Source organism: Podarcis filfolensis, assembly GCF_964270895.1.
Source record: "Podarcis filfolensis genome assembly, chromosome: W".
Taxonomy (NCBI): domain Eukaryota; kingdom Metazoa; phylum Chordata; class Lepidosauria; order Squamata; family Lacertidae; genus Podarcis; species Podarcis filfolensis.
The window spans coordinates 26,748,812-26,764,374 of NC_139619.1; the positions used below are offsets into that span (position 1 = coordinate 26,748,812).

The 15,563-nt window shown below is 49.2% G+C and overlaps 1 protein-coding gene across 1 annotated transcript in view; it reads left to right on the plus strand.

Annotated features, from left to right (window-relative positions):
• The first annotated feature begins 8,559 nt into the window (after positions 1-8,559).
• Positions 8,560-15,563, plus strand: part of LOC310753720 (steroidogenic factor 1-like) — an 89,239-nt gene continuing 82,235 nt past the window's right edge. Inside the window, exon 1 of the mRNA XM_083595069.1 lies at positions 8,560-8,776. Within this exon, the coding sequence (XP_083451195.1) occupies positions 8,672-8,776 (105 nt within the window). The 5' untranslated portion in view covers positions 8,560-8,671. The remainder of the gene's footprint in view (positions 8,777-15,563) is intronic.

Below are 15,563 nucleotides of genomic sequence, written 5' to 3' on the forward strand. Positions count from 1 at the left end.
GACCAACGGACAGGCGGAGAGGGTCAACGCCATCATGCAGCAGTACCTGCGATGCTATACGAATCAACAACCCTCGACCTGGGTGGACTACTTACCGCTGGCCGAGTTTGCCTACAACAACACGAAGCACGCGTCTACAGGGGTGACACCGTTCTTCGCCAACAATGGGCGGCATCCCAGAACCTTCCCGGGGTTAGAGCCTGAGGGGGTGGGGGAGCCACGGGGAGCAGAGCACTTAGCAGCAGAGTTACAGGAGGTCCACGAGCAACTCCGCAGGCACTTAGAACTGGCGAAACACGCCTACAAAATGCAGGCAGACAAGCACAGGAGAGTTGGGAAAGACATTCAGGTGGGGGACTGGGTCTGGTTAGCGGCCCATGCAGTGCCGGCCAGGACGTTAGCTAAGAGGAAGCTCAAACACAAGCAGCTGGGGCCTTACCAGGTCGCGGCACAAGTCAACCCATTGGCCTTCCGGTTGACACTCCCGGAGGGCTCCAGAATGCATCCAGTCTTTCATAGGTCAGTGCTCACACCCTACAGGGCACCCCACAGGTTTCAGGCGCCAGGGAACACGCCAGACCCACTTAACGAATCTCCAAAGAGGGAGGGGTCACGGAGGGCGACGCCACTCAACGAGGTCACGGAGATTTTGGACTCGAGGTGGGGGGAAGAGGGGGTGGAATATCTCCTCGCCAGGGAAGGTACCCCAGCCAGCGCCAACAGATGGGTACCGTGCTATGCCGTGGAGGAGCACTACCTCAAAGACGAGTTCCATGCACTCTTCCCACACAGACCTATGCCGGCAGAGTATTTCGACGACTGGCTTTTCACACCCACACTTTCAGCCAGTACGTTCCAGGGTTTTTCATCAGCTGAAGAGACGCCGCCGGAAACAAGCTCCCCGGAGGGGTCACTCTCGGGGTTTGCCACAGACCGCTCCTATTGGTGGGACACTCAACTGGAGGTGGGGTGGCGCAGGGAGCTGCTGCGGGGACCTTTACACGCAGTCTCACCAGAGGTACCCGGGGGAGGGGAGGACATGGACGTGTTGGGGGAGGATCCTGGATTCGAGCACAACAGCAGAGAGATGGAAGCAGAAGAAATCGACGTCGACAAGCCCATTGCGGTCTGGCCGGATCCCGCGGACCGGCTGCGCACCGGGGGGGAAGAATGGTATCCCGCACTCACACCCACAGCACTGGAGCACCCGGAACCCACACCCGAAGAGGGGGAGGGGGGAAGGGGGGCTTCGAGGGGGGGATGGATGTCAGGGACTCAGGAGCAGGAGCACTGGGGAGAGAGGAAATGGAGAGCGAAGGGGAAGAATCCGAGGGCAACGTAGGGGAGTATGACAGTGGCCCGAGAGATTCCATGAGCTTCTCCAGCGAATCAGAAGATTCCCAGAAGGGGGCGCCTATGGTCAGGGCGAGGGGGGTCCCAGGGGGGACGCACCAGAAACAAGGAGCCAGAGGGGAACCCCAAAGCAGCAGTGGGGGATTGGGACCAGTTTCCCCACCAGAGTGTAGTGGGGGGGAAGAGTCACATGTGTCAGGGCCAGCGTCTCCTCCAGCGGGGAGAGAGAGTGAGTCAGGGCTGACCACGCCTCCAACGGAGGGGAGGTCAGTTGCAGCTAGCCCCCCCCCCCAGAGGGGGAAGCAGTGACAGCAGCAGCAGTGAAACGGTCAGGAGAAAAGTTACCGGCTGGGCGCGCGCGCCAAGTTCAAATGTACAGGCGCGGGGAACAGCAGGAGACCCGGATGGGGAACCAGCTCCTAAAGCCCGCCGGAGGGAGGGGGAAGGCTCAGGGGACTCAGCGTCAGAAGAGTCTAGAAAGGGCGAGACCCCAACGGCCAGGCGGAACCAGAGGCGGAAGGAACTGAGGAAGAGGTGGGGTAAGGCTAGAATCTTAAATTGGTGTCAGGGGGGGAGGAGACTCAGACGGAGCATCAGCGGTCTGACAGTTGAGACGTAGAGCTGCGCGCTGCGGCTCTGGAAGTGAAACTGAACTTCAATAAAGACTTTTGTACTTAACAACGAAGCAGCGTTGGTCCTTTGTGAGCTGGGACCTTGGGCAGCTCTGACACATATGTTGTGTCTTCTGTTTCTTTTCTTTTTTAAGCACTACTCAAAGGATAGACCTTCTATGGGGCTTAAATATTGAGGTGGACCTTAACTTCATTTGCTGTTGGTGCTAAGGGGCAAATCTGATTATTTTTTATGTTGATGGTTTCTTGCTTTTTTTTGTTGCTTTTGAGGGAAAGCGGGGTGGTTACCTGTTTCATTGCAAGCATAATACTTTTACATACATTGCATTTCATGCAATTTGTAAAACTACTCTACACTGAACATTTTTTCAATTTTCCCAAAATTTCTATTTTTTCTGGAAAAAAACAGGGGGAGGGGAACATTTTTTTCTCGTGGCATCAAAATTTCTGGAATTTTTACATCTCTACTGATACCATCATGAATGTACAATGACCAGTTTTGGAACTTCGTTTGCTTCCAAGATCTGTGGCTAGTTTCCTGATGGAAGCCTTCTTCCCTGGGGCTCTCCTGTGTCTGATAAATACTTTGAAAGCTCATTGGAGAGTCTGTAGTGGGATGGTCTGCAAAGGAGGGCCATGGCTGCTCTTGGACTCAGCTGTAGAGCTTCATAGAATCATAGAATTGTAGAGTTGGAAGGGACCTCCAACCCCCTGCAAAGCAGGAATCTCAGCTAAAGCATCCAGGACAGATGGCCAACCTCTGCTTAAAAACCTTCAAAGAAGGAGAGCCCACCACCACCTTCCCAGGTAGTCTATTCCACTGCTGGACAGTTCTTACTGTTAGAAAGTTCTTCCTAGTGTTTTGTTGGAATCCCATTTTTTAAAAAGTTGAATCCATTGGTTCGGGTCCCACCCATCAGAGAAGCAGAAAAGCAGATGGCTTCATTTGCCAAGTGAGAATCCTTCATATATTTGAAGACGGCTATCCCATCACCTCTTAGTCTTTTCTTCTCCAGGCTTAAAATCCCCAAATCCTTCAAGCTTTCATCATAAGTCTTGATTGTGAACAGAGCTCCCCCCCCCCCCCCGGAACTCACCAGAACTTAGTTCCTGCACCTCTCAGGTGGGCACCATTGCCATTATAAGAGAACAATAGAGGCGTTCAGGGTGAGTTGCGGCACCTCTTTTTCTGGAAAAATAGCACTGGTTTTGAGACCGTTGATCTTGGTCACCCTCCCCTGCACACATTTCAACTTGTCAACATCCTTCTTAAATTGTGGCACCCAGAACTGGACACAAGACTCCAGGTGGGATCTGTCCAAGGCAGAATAGAGCAATACTATGACTTCCAATGATCGGGACACTAGACTTCTGTTGACGCAACATAGCATTGCATTACAGTCGTACCTTGGTTGTTGAACGGAATCTGTTCCAGGAGTCCATTCAACTTCTGAAAATGTTCGACAACCAAGGCGTGACTTCTGATTGGCTGCAAGAGCATCCTGCACTCAATCAGAAGCTGCAGAAGCCACGTCAGACGTTCGGCTTCCAAAGAACATTCGAAAGCCGGAACACACACTTCCGGGTTTGCAGTGTTCGGGAGCCAAAACGGATGAGTACCAAGGCATTCGACAACCAAGGTACGCCTGTCCTCCCCCCCCCCCTTTTTTTCTTTTTGCTGCTGCTGCATCACACTGTTGACTCATGACAGGTTTGTGGTCTATTTATTTATTTATTTATTGTGAATATATAGCAAAATACACCAGAAAAATTTAAAAAACCAGTAATAATAATAGCAAAATTTGTTGTTGTTTAGTTGTTTAGTCGTGTCCGACTCTTCGTGACCCCCTGGACCAGAGCACGCCAGGCACTCCTGTCTTCCTCTGCCTCCCACAGTTTGGTCAAACTCATGTTCGTAGCTTCGAGAACACTGTCCAACCATCTCGTCCTCTGTTGTCCCCTTCTCCTTGTGCCCTCCATCTTTCCCAACATCAGGGTCTTTTCCAGGGACTTTTCTCTTCTCATGAGGTGGCCAAAGTCTTGGAGCCTCAGCTTCAGGATCTGTCCTTCCAGTGAGCACTCAGGGCTGATTTCCTTAAGAATGGATAGGTTTTGATCTTCTTGCAGTCCATGGGACTCTCAAGAGTCTCCTCCAGCACCATAATTCAAAAGCATCAATTCTTCAGTGGTCAGTCTTCTTTATGGTCCAGCTCTCACTTCCATACGTCACTACTGGGAAAACCATAGCTTTCCCAGCAAAATATCAAAATACACCAGAACAATGAAAAAACAGTAATAATAATATACCCCCGCTTCTTATAGCAATGTGTATACAGGAACAACAATGCGATGTTTCAGCAGCAATATTATCTGATACTAAAACTGAAAGTTATGATACATTTACAGCTCCATCTGGATGGGCTCATTTTGTTGATTTGCCTATAGATTTGTGGCGGAGGTTGGCTGGGGCAGGTGGGGACAGCCTTTCCACTGTGGAGTTTGTGCTTAACTTATGTGGATGGTTTTTGAATCTAGTTGAGCTAAACCTAGATGAAACCACCCATTTCCCTTGGAATGCCAAGTAATAGGGGGAATCTCCACTCCAATTAACTATAAGGGAGAGAATAATTTTTGTCTGCATTTTGATGAAAAAGTACCCAGTTCACACAATTTGAACCAATAACAACAACAACAATCAAATCCGTTTATTGTGAGGACCATGCCTGTGCACAAACATCAACAGAACCAATAACAGTATCCTTCAGAAGGATATTGAGAAGCTGGAACGGGGGCAGAGGAGGGCGACCAATGATAACGGTTCTTAAGACCCAGACTTAAAATGAATGTTTGAGGGATTTGGTGATGTTTAGTCTGGAGAAGAGGAGACTGAAGTGGCCATATTCAGATATCTGAAGGGCTGTCACATGGAAGATAGAGCAAGCTGCTCCAGAGGGCAGGGACCAAACTATCAGATTCAAGTTACAAGAAAGGAGATTCTGCCTAAGCATTAGGGAAGAATTTTCTGACTGTAAGAGCTATCCAACAGTGGAACAGATTTCCTTAGAAGGTGTGGACTCTCCTTGGAGGTTTTTAAGCAGAAGTTGGATGGGCATCAGTCATAGATTCTTTAGCTGAGATTCCTGCATTGCAGGGGGTTGGACTAGATGACCCTTGGGGTCCCTTCCAACCCTACAAATCTGTGATTCTAAGTGAGTTGAAGCACAATTATCTTTCAAAATTTGTACTTCTCTGAATTAAGTAATGCGGTTCTCCATCCAGTGAGTACAAGAATGCATACATTAGGAGGAAGTGTGCCTAAAAAGGCATGCATTAGTAAAATTAGATATAGAAATGCATTCTGTTTGGGGAAACTGATTGCAGGAATGTTTTAAGTTCATCAAAGGTGCATCTAAAAATAGTGTTTGTTAGGTGAAATTCACAATTAAATGCTGATGAATTTTCATGAGGATTTCTTATTTTTTACTTGTGGAAACGTGGAAAGCTGAATTTAATATTAGAAAAACACAAAACTGAAATTGACAGATTCCTCTCATTAGCCCCAGCCAACATGGCTAGAGGTCCGCAGCGACAGGAGTTGTAGTCAGATAACATCCATTGGCAAGGCTGTGCAAGGAGCAAAGTTAGTTCTTTGCATTTTTTGCTTTCTTTTAGGTAGGGTTAAATGTCCTGCACACCCAGTTCTTGGGACTGAGGAGGAGAAGGAGAAGGAGAAAGTTGCAAGCCTGTTGTGCTGAACTGACATCTAGGCAGGCAATTAAACAACATCTTGTTTTCCTGATGATCTTGGTGGTAGTTGAGGGAGGGGATAGGTCAGTCACTGTGACATCTGAAGGGTGTTAACCTCTTATTAACCCCTTCAATTTGTGAAAGGTTTCGATTGTCATCTCCTGGCCCAGCTTTGTCCCTTCCCAATTGTCGAGGGGACACATCCAATCTTCACCAAATAATTGTGCCCTCTGCAACTCTTCCCCCCACCCCACCCCGGCTGCAGTGGCTGCATCCATAGCAGCCTCTCAGAGAGACTTGTGGACATGTTTCATTTTGAGTGATCATAACAGCACAAGAAGAGGCTGCTGGATCAGGCCAGTGGTCCATTGAGTCCACCATCCTGCTCTCAGAGCAGCCAGTCAGATGCCTAGGATGGGAAACTTTGGAGGCTGAGCAGAGCCATCCTGGCTAGAAGCCATTGACAGCCCTCTCTTCCTCCTCCATGAATTTGCCCGGTCATCTTTTCAAGCCATCCAAGTGGGTGGTCATCACTGCCTCCCGTGGCAGGGAGTTCCATAGTTTAACTTTTCTTTTCTTTTCTTCCAATATCTTCCAATATTCAACTTCATTGGAATTCCTCCACACCATGTGTAATTTTACAAGCTTCTGTCATGACGCTTCTGACTTGCCTTTTCTCTATAAACTAAAAAGTCTCCAAAGTTACAACCTTTCTTCATAGGCAAGTCACTCCATCCAATCTATCATTTGAGTTGCCCTTTTCTGCACCTTTTCCACCTTGTGGTTGGCATCCATCTGTCTCGAGAAGGCAAGCTGCTTCTTTTTAGCAGCACCAAAGTGACCTCCCTGGGATGCGAACCCAGGCAGTGTGTCTGGAGGTTCTGGGCTGCCCAGATGATACTCTCAGCCTGCTTCCAAAGGAGAGCAGAGCAAGACGTTTGGCACCAGCTTGGCTGCAGGAGTTGCCGGAAGGAGGTGTGCAAGGCGCCACACTCCACATTTGTGTTGGGTTTGCTCCTTAGCCTTTTTTCCTCCCAAAGATATCTTGCAAGGCATCAGATGTTTAAGATCAGTTTTCTTTCTTCTAGATGGGCTCCCTTCCCAGGTGGACAAGCCCCACCTACCCCTCACTTTCCTCTGCAGAGCAGGCAGAAACTGCCTTCTTGACCCGCTCTTGGTCTCATCTGTTCAATGTGTGAGAACCTTGTCTTCGCATGCAGGGGAAGTTCCTAACTCACTGAGGGTTTGAAACCCATTAGCTCCCCTCACCTGATTTAGCCAGCCAGTCGAAGCCATTGCTGCTGGGCTTGTGGCTCCTGTCTCATGCTGACAGCTTCTGGGAGCCACAGTTGAGAGCTGAGTGCAGGGTGGGGACCAAAGGGGGATGAACTACCTCAGAAGGAGCATCATGTGTTCCCCCCACCTGAGGTACTGCCCCTCCCCTAACATGCCATACACCCCAACTCTACACTGTCCTTTTTTAAGATGAGGCAACCAGTATTCCAGGTGCATAGCGGCAGTATGGTACTGGCAGTTTTATTTTCACTCTTATTCCTAATGATCCTTAGCATGGAATATAGCTATCTCTCCCTCTCTCTCTCTCTCTCTCTCTCTCTCTCTCTCTCACACACACACACACACACAAATTGCAAACAGCAGGCTGAGCACCTGCAGACATTTCTGCAGCTTGGAGATCAGGTGCTTGGGAAAGCCTCTGCCTCTCCTCTGCCTTCCCCCTTTTTGTGGCTGCTCTCAATGGTGCAGAAGCAACCATGGCATGAAGTTCTCCGGCTGACGCGTGTTCTCTTTCGACACAGGCAAAGAAAAGATCCTTCCGAGTCTTGTTTGGTTTTTTCCTGAAAACAATCCGAAACACATTTTGGAAGGGGGGGGTGTAATTTTCCCTCCTCCCTCCCCCACACTTTTGCTCGGTCCCGGACTCCCCTGAAATCCAGGAAGTCTCCTGGCCGAGGCGAACCGGCCCGGCTGAATCTCCGCGGCGCCTCAGTCTGCGCGCTTTGGGCTGCTGGCCAGTTCCCCGGGCTGACCGTGAGGAGCGAAGTGCGCCACTGGGGAGGCCCGGTCGATGTCACACACGCGTGCACCCACCCAACCATCCAGGGTGAGAGAAAACAAACCCGGAGGGAGACTTTTCCCCCCAAGAGGAGAAGGCCGCTGAATACCCCCCCATGCCCCCGCCCCATGTTTTCCCGAGGAGCACAGAGTTTCGGTCGCTCCAATCTGGAGTGGGGGGTGGTGGGTGGGAAACCAGGGAGGGAACCAACAGAAGGCCCTCGGCGCTGGACCTCAGTGTCCAGGCAGAACGATGGGGGTTGAGACACTCCTTCAGATATCCTGGACGGAGGCCGTTTAGGGCTTTAAGGGTCAGCACCAGCACTTTGAATTGTGCTTGGAAAGGTACTGGGAGCCAATGTAGCCCTTTCGCCTCCACTGTTGCTCCTGAGTAGCCAGTGCGGCCCGTCGGGGCCTCAAGTGCATGGAAGCCAGTCTCCAGCTGGGCTGATGAGGATGGGACGTTTCGTCGTCGGGCTGCGCCAGGAGGTGGGGCAAGCGGAGATCTGCTCAAAAGGCCGCGGTGGGGGGGAGCACTGCCCCCATCGGGTGGGTGGGGGTTCTGACTCCCGACGCCCCACCCCATGGGTATAATGGAGCCCTAACTCTCCACTCCCCAGCGCCCTCCTTCCTCGGCTGGGCGCTTCTTACCCCCGCCCACCCCCATCCCCCCCCACCTCAAGAGGCGGTGGAAGAGACTGGGCTAGGGCAGCCTCCCCGCCCAGTTATAAAGGCGGCTGCCCTCCCCTGCCCATCGGTCGGTCGGTCGGTGCCGCTGCCAGTCCGCCCTTAGGTCCCGGACCCGCCGCCACCATCACCGCCGATTAAGGCTCAGACGCTGCCCGGCTCTCCTACTTTCAAAGGAGATGATGGATTGCTCCTACGACGATGATCTGGACGAGCTTTGCCCAGTCTGCGAGGACAAGGTATCCGGTTACCATTACGGACTGCTCACCTGCGAGAGTTGCAAGGTAAGGGCCGGCCGTCGAGGGACAGCGACCCGCTCGGGACTGCCTTCCGCAGTCGAGAAAGGGGCTTAGTGGTCTTCTTCTTAGGAAGGAGAGAGGGAAGAGGTTTGAGATCAGGGATCCCCAAATTTGAACCCCCAAAAATGTTTCAGGGCAGCAGCGTGGGCTTGTGGGGTCGGATGCCCTTCTTTTAAAAAAATGCAGGCTCCCCCTTCCCCAATGAACTCCGCTCCACCCGCCGACTGAATAATGACCCCCGGATGGGATTATCATAATAAATGCCGCATTGAAAATTGGCTATCGCCCTGGGCTTCTTAACTGCAGCGCCCTAAAACACCCCAGAGCAAAACCGTCAGTGCAGAAAATTATGGTGGCGTATTTTAATACATGACGCTGGACGTGCGTATTTAAAAGAGGTTCATCTCTCGGCTAGGGATGGGGTTTACAAATATTTGCAGGGCAAAACGGTGAGTACAGGATTGAAAATGAAATAGTTAGGATGCAAACAAAATTTGAATTATTATCGCTATCACTACTTCATGGTTATATGAAATAGTGATAACTGCTTCAGTATTATTAAAAATAATCATTAAAATTAAGCCATGCTACTAATATTAGCAACATAAATGCAAATCATTATATTGATTAAAATAGCTCCAAAATTATTGTTAAATATATTTTTCTTAAGCACCAAGCCATCCACATCGAACTCTGGATTACCCAGCGCTTCAGAACAGTATTTCATTAACCCCAGAACCTTTCCCATATTCTGTTGAAAATCCCGGTACATATTTCGACCTGTAGAAGCCGTCACTCATCTTAATTTTCTCGGGCCCATCTCTGTAGCGCAGCCCCACAACGCTCGCCCTGTAGAACCCACAATACGGCCTCAGTTCCTTTGGGGGTTTTGTTTTCGATCATTTGTGATATTTTAGAGGCCACAGGAGGACTGCGAATGTTTATCACTTCTCTTCGAACCCCGATTTTACGGATCGCGAGTTTTAAGGAGTCCGTGATCCGGCGCCCAAAATCGCATGTAACGCCGATTTGATGTCACTCCCATTCAGGAGCGATACGTTCCCTAAGTCTGCTCCGGGGAGGGGGTGGGGGCCGGGGGGCAAATGCTTCCCCTGCGCGGCCTTTTCGTCCCTAAAACTCTTTTCGAAAAATGCGCGGTAGGAATTCTTTGGAAATCTTATCTGAGAATGAATAAAATGCTTCCGGAATAAACGAAATCGACTGGTTTGCGGGCGACTCGATCAGGAAATGTGTCCGGGAAAATGCATCCCGGTCTGGAGTTCTCAAAAGGTGATTCAATGAAGGAGATTCGTCTTTTGGGGAACCGCAAGTCTTAGCAGTTAATATTATTAAAAAACTGAACCTAGGGGAGCGTTTGGCGGTTGGGGATCTGGGGACGCTTTCCGGTGAGCAGCATGTGCACGTCGGGGTGTGGATGTGATGGCAATTATTTTCCAAGAAAGTGCCTTGTATATTTTTAGGCGCGGGAAAATATATGGCTGCGCGAAAGACGCCCGAGGACCCTGCGCGCCTCTTTCCCTGGAGTCGAGGGGGTGAACCAAATGGAGCCCCGGAGCGCTGCACTCGGCCCTTCTGTGCAAAAGGCCTAGTGGTGCTCAGGACCAGACCCGGCTGGCCCGCTCCGTCCTTCTCTCCAGGAACGGGTTTGCGCCAAACAGGGTCTCCGGAGGCCGCCAGAGGACGGTGCTCGGCGGGGGCCCCTGCTGGGAAGGGCCGCTTTGCAAGCGGTGGGTGCGAGAAGGGTTAGGGAGAAATGGGGGGGGGATGAGGCGAATATTGCCCTCCACCCCCCCCCACCAAATGATGGCACCCAGCAAGGGCATCCCTTTAAAGTGAGGTTACAGGGAACCAGGCAGAGGGCCTTCTCGGTAGTGGCGCCCGCCCTGTGGAACGCCCTCCCATTAGATGTCAAGGAAATAAGCAGCTATCTTATTTTTAAAAGACATCTGAAGGCAGCCCTGTTTAGGGAAGTTTTTAATATTTAATGCTGTATTGTTTTTAACACTCCATTGGGAGCTGCCCAGAGTGGCTGGGGAAACTCAGCCAGATGGGCGGGGTATTATTATTATTATTAATAATAATAATAAAAAAAATAAAATAAAAATGTCTGTTCTTGGTCATTTTTCTGCTTTGTGGATTTATTTATTTGGGAAGACATTATTCTGTTTTTCTTCGTTCAGTTCGGTTTAGTTTCTTTCCAGTTTCCCCGTCCTCCCTTGCTGTCTCTAAAGGTGTTTTTGCTTGCTTGCTTGCTTGTTTTGAGACGGTGCTTTTGAGATTCCCACCTTAATGGTAGGATCAAGGAAGGTGGGGGAGGGAGAGGCCCAAAGACGGAAGCCTCAGTTTACCAGGATGTGTCTCGGGGTATGTCTGTCACATTTGTCGTGAGGCTCCCACAAAGGAAGGGCAAGGTCCATGGAGTCTCTTCAAACTTCCGGAGGTGCCCCCCATCATGTGTGTGTGTGTGGGGGGGGGGGATCAGCAGCTCCAGCTTGAAGGCCCGGCCGCCCCCACCCTCACCACCAGCGAAAGGGAGATGCGCTTTCCCTGGGGTCTGATAATGCCCTAAGCGCCTTGCGGGGGTGGGTGGGTTGCCAGTTAGGCCCTGTGAGAAACTCTAGTCTTAAGAAAGATCTGCCACCCTGTCTCAGTCTCTCGCTGGAAAAAGTGTATTCCTTCACTTACACTTCAGAATTATAATTAGAATTATTAAATGTATTGCTCACTCTTCACCAGTAGGTCCCAGGGCGGCTTACAACAATCTGAAATTCAGAATTAACAATTGTGTGGTAAGCCGGCTCTGCTCCCCCCCCCCCCCCGTGGTTCTTGCAGTTTAACATCCTGGCTGAAGGTTAGATTCCAGGAGGCAGAATATGACAGGGCATGGGGTATCTGCAGACAGGTGCCGGGGCTGAAGCGAGGGGGTCTGGGCAGTGGAGCCAACTGAAGAACCGTGCCCATCTTGCATTCTGAGAAGAGGCGCGCTCTTGAGGCTCCCTTTCCCCAGGGTGAGGCCACCTCTTCTAGGGATTCATCCCTGGAGCTGAGCCGCCCCCCCTGTTCTGAGTCGAAGATCTTTTTATTTAATTGCCTGAGGTTGTGACGTCATCGGCGGCGTGCAGAAGTTCACAAGACAAAATGACTTGCGGAAATGTGCTTTATTTAAAATAATCACAATATAATGTGGTTCTTCTCCTTATGTGGAGGTGGTGATGGTGATGTGATGTGATGGAATTGGAATAATAATAAGAAAAAAATATTTTTACTCCGCCCATTTAATTGGGTTGCCCCAGCCACTCTGTGGGTGGCTTTCAGTATATATATATATAAAAAATAGTAAAACACAGTAAAACATTACACCTTACAGAGCTTCCCTATACAGGGTTGCCTTCAGATGTTTCCTAAATGTTATATAATTACTGATCTCCTGATGGGGGGGTGTTCCACAGGGCAGGCGCCACTACCGAGAAGGCCCTCTGCCTGGTTCCCTGTAGCTTCACTTCTCGCAGTGAGGGAACTGCCAGAAGGCCCTCGGAGCTGGACCTCAGAGTTTTGGGTGCTTGTCGCCCCTCCTTGATAGGAGTCAGGGAGGTGGCGATGGTGGGGGCCAGAATGGGACAGCTTGATTAGATGCTAATTATATTGGAGCTGTGGTCCCCAAAGGGGTCCCTGGCTTCCCAATTCTCCTCTGCCCCAGTCAGCATGGCCACCGGACTGGTTAGGGGTGATGGGAGTTGTACCCTTTGCTATCAAGTGCTTGGGTCCAGGGTGCTCCGGTTATTGTCCCTGCTCAGCCCTGAAACTCTCCCCGGTTGTGCCACATTTCCCTCCTCCTCTCACCGTTGCTCCATCCCTGCTTTGCTCAAACGTCTCCCTCTTCCATTTCCAAGCTGCCTCATGTGGATATGATATGATATGATATGATTTCACTCCTGGTGCGATGTGTGGTCTTCTGCATGTAGTTCCAAACTGTGATAATTTACAACAGGTACTTTATAATAAGCAAACATCCAAACGTGGAAACTATTATTTTATTTTAAAAGCCACATGTTCGATCTCCAGCTTTTCTAAGTAGCGCTGGGAATGACCCCTGCCCGTGAGCTCTGCTGCCAGTCCATACAGGCAGTGTTGAGTCAGGTGAACCAAAGTTCTGCCTAGGTATGAAGCAGATTTCCATTTTCCTGAACTGCTAAGACCAAAAAAATTAACATGGTATAAGCTTCTTCATCAGATGCATATGGGGACATGACTCTTGGGTTGTGGTATTGTTTAGAGATTGTTGTTGTTGTTGTTTATTATTTATGACTACTTTGGAATGTTTGTAATTGTGTGGGTTTTTTTACATGTTGTAAGCTGCCTTGAATATGGTTTTAACTTTGGAAAGGCAGCACACAAATAAAATGATTGAAAGACAGAGAGAATGTTAACTGTGAAATCAGAGGGAAATTAAATGGATTTATGATTACTAATAGTATCACTATCATCTTACAAAGGGCCCCAAAGTGTCTATCAGCTGTAAAGACAAAAACAGTCTATGCCCACAGACTCACCACCAGAGAGACATGGCACAAAAGAAATAAACAAGGAGGAAGGCAGAGGAAAGCAAGTGTTGGAGCAGTTGCTTCCTGACTGGCCCACGGATGGGGCCAGGTTGGTCTCCCCTTTGCAGTGTTGCTGTTCCTTGAACAGTCCTTCAGATACCCGTGATAAAGGATGCAAAAATGGTTACAGTCACCCTTCCCAGAGCAGAGTTGATGATCATAATGCTTTGGTACATGTGTAGTGGGATACACTCTCACACATATTCAGGTCTCCCGATTCCACCCTGCTGCTTTCCCAGTTGCCCCCCTTGTGTCCCAAAGAGCGCCAGAGGGAACTGGGTTTTGAGACAAGGAGCAGAGCTAGCTATCTAAACACATTTAAAAGGACACAGAATGTTAATTGGCTGAATGCCTGGCTGAAGTAAAACATTTTCGCCAGGCGCCGCAGATATGTATTGGAGGCGACAGCCGAGCCTCCCTGGGGAGAGCGTTCAGCAAGCGGGGAGCCACCACTGAAAAGGCCCGTTCTCCTACTGCAGCTCTCCAGGTCTCCAGTGGAGGGGGCAAACGAAGAAGGGCCTCAGGTGGTACAGTCTTCTCCCTCCTGCACCCGAGCTTCATCTGTGTCGGGTTCACCGTGAGTTCCTCAGAATCATAGGCTCTGCTCTGGAAGGTCTGGCATATTTACTGTACTAAAGCGAGAGCTATAATAATAATAATAAATTTTTATTTATACCCCACCCTTCCCAGTTCAGAAAACCGGGCTCAGGGCGGCTAACAACAAATTTAAAGCACTTAATTGAGGCAACAAAAAACAGCTTAAAATAAAGTATAAAACGTGAATAACAATAAACTCAGAATTCAAAAATCAATTGGGGGGGGGGGGAATCCATCCAACAAACATTAGATGATCACCAGGGCTAGCTGGCTGAGTTAGTCCTATTTGGGCCAGCGAGGAGACCAGGGGAGAATGAGCTGTGGGATCCCAGAGCAGGTAATCTTCATAAAAAGGGGAGGGGGAGTGAAGAAAGGGGAATAAAAGATTAGGCTAAGTTCAAATTGAGAGCCAGGTGGAATAGCTCTGTTTTACAGGCCCTGCGGAAGGAATTAAATCCTGCAGGGCCCTGGTCTCATGGGACAGAACATTCCACCAGGTCGGAGCCATCACTGAGAAGGCCCTGGCCCTGGTGGAGGATAATCTGACTTCCTTAGGGCCCAGTGTGGGAATGTTCAGGGATGCAGGAGAGGATATATTGTCTGATTATATCCTTATCCAACTTGTGTTAACAAGTTCCCCAATTTCAGCAGAGTAACACATTCCCCTTTATTTTAAGTTTGCAACGGCAGCGTTTGCTCAGGCTCGCTAAAGCCTCTATAATAACTGTTCTGGTAATTTCGCCTTATTCCCTCATAAAATAGAAGAGACGACACAGTCTTTTACAAAAGTATAAAAAGAGTTTACTCACATTCTGTTCACATTCAGATCCCAGAAGGCAGACTTAGCTTAATGAAGTAACATACACTTGGAATCTATCTCTTAAGAAGACAGTCCCTTTGTCCTCTCTTGGGAAGCCAAGAGGGCATCTTTGGCTTAGTAGATGTTGTGTCTTCGATGCATGTGGTGAAAGAGAGAGAGATGGCTGCCCTGCCCTGTGCTTTTGTCATTACCTGCACAGGTGAGGCCACACCCACCTCTAGTCATATGCAGAGGAAGTCTGTCCCAGCCCAGAAGGAAACAGGAAGTTTACCTGCTGGCTGGACAAACATCCCTCCCCATGTGTAAACATGTTCACTCTAGGAATGTTGTACTTGACTGCTCTTGTGTTTCACATCCCACACCCAGGACCTCTAAACTATGATTATTCATGGACCTTAAGGACCTCTGCGGGGCATACCAGGAGAGGTGATCCCGTAAACAGTTCCACTGGGCATACTCAGAGAGCATTTTTGTTTTTTTGTTTTTTTAAATATTTTTTATTAAGCAGTTTTTATAACCACACAAACATAACATAAATACAACAAATACATAAACAAACAAAAACAAAAACAAAACAAAAAAAAGAAAAAAAAACGAGTACCATTTCATATCTTAATTTCTTAAACCTTTCTTCCCCGACTTCCTCATGCCTCCCTTTTCTGTATTCCAGGTTCTAATCACTTACTCAGCAAATCTTCCCTTATTTTAATTTAAATTTAAGCTAATCTTCCTT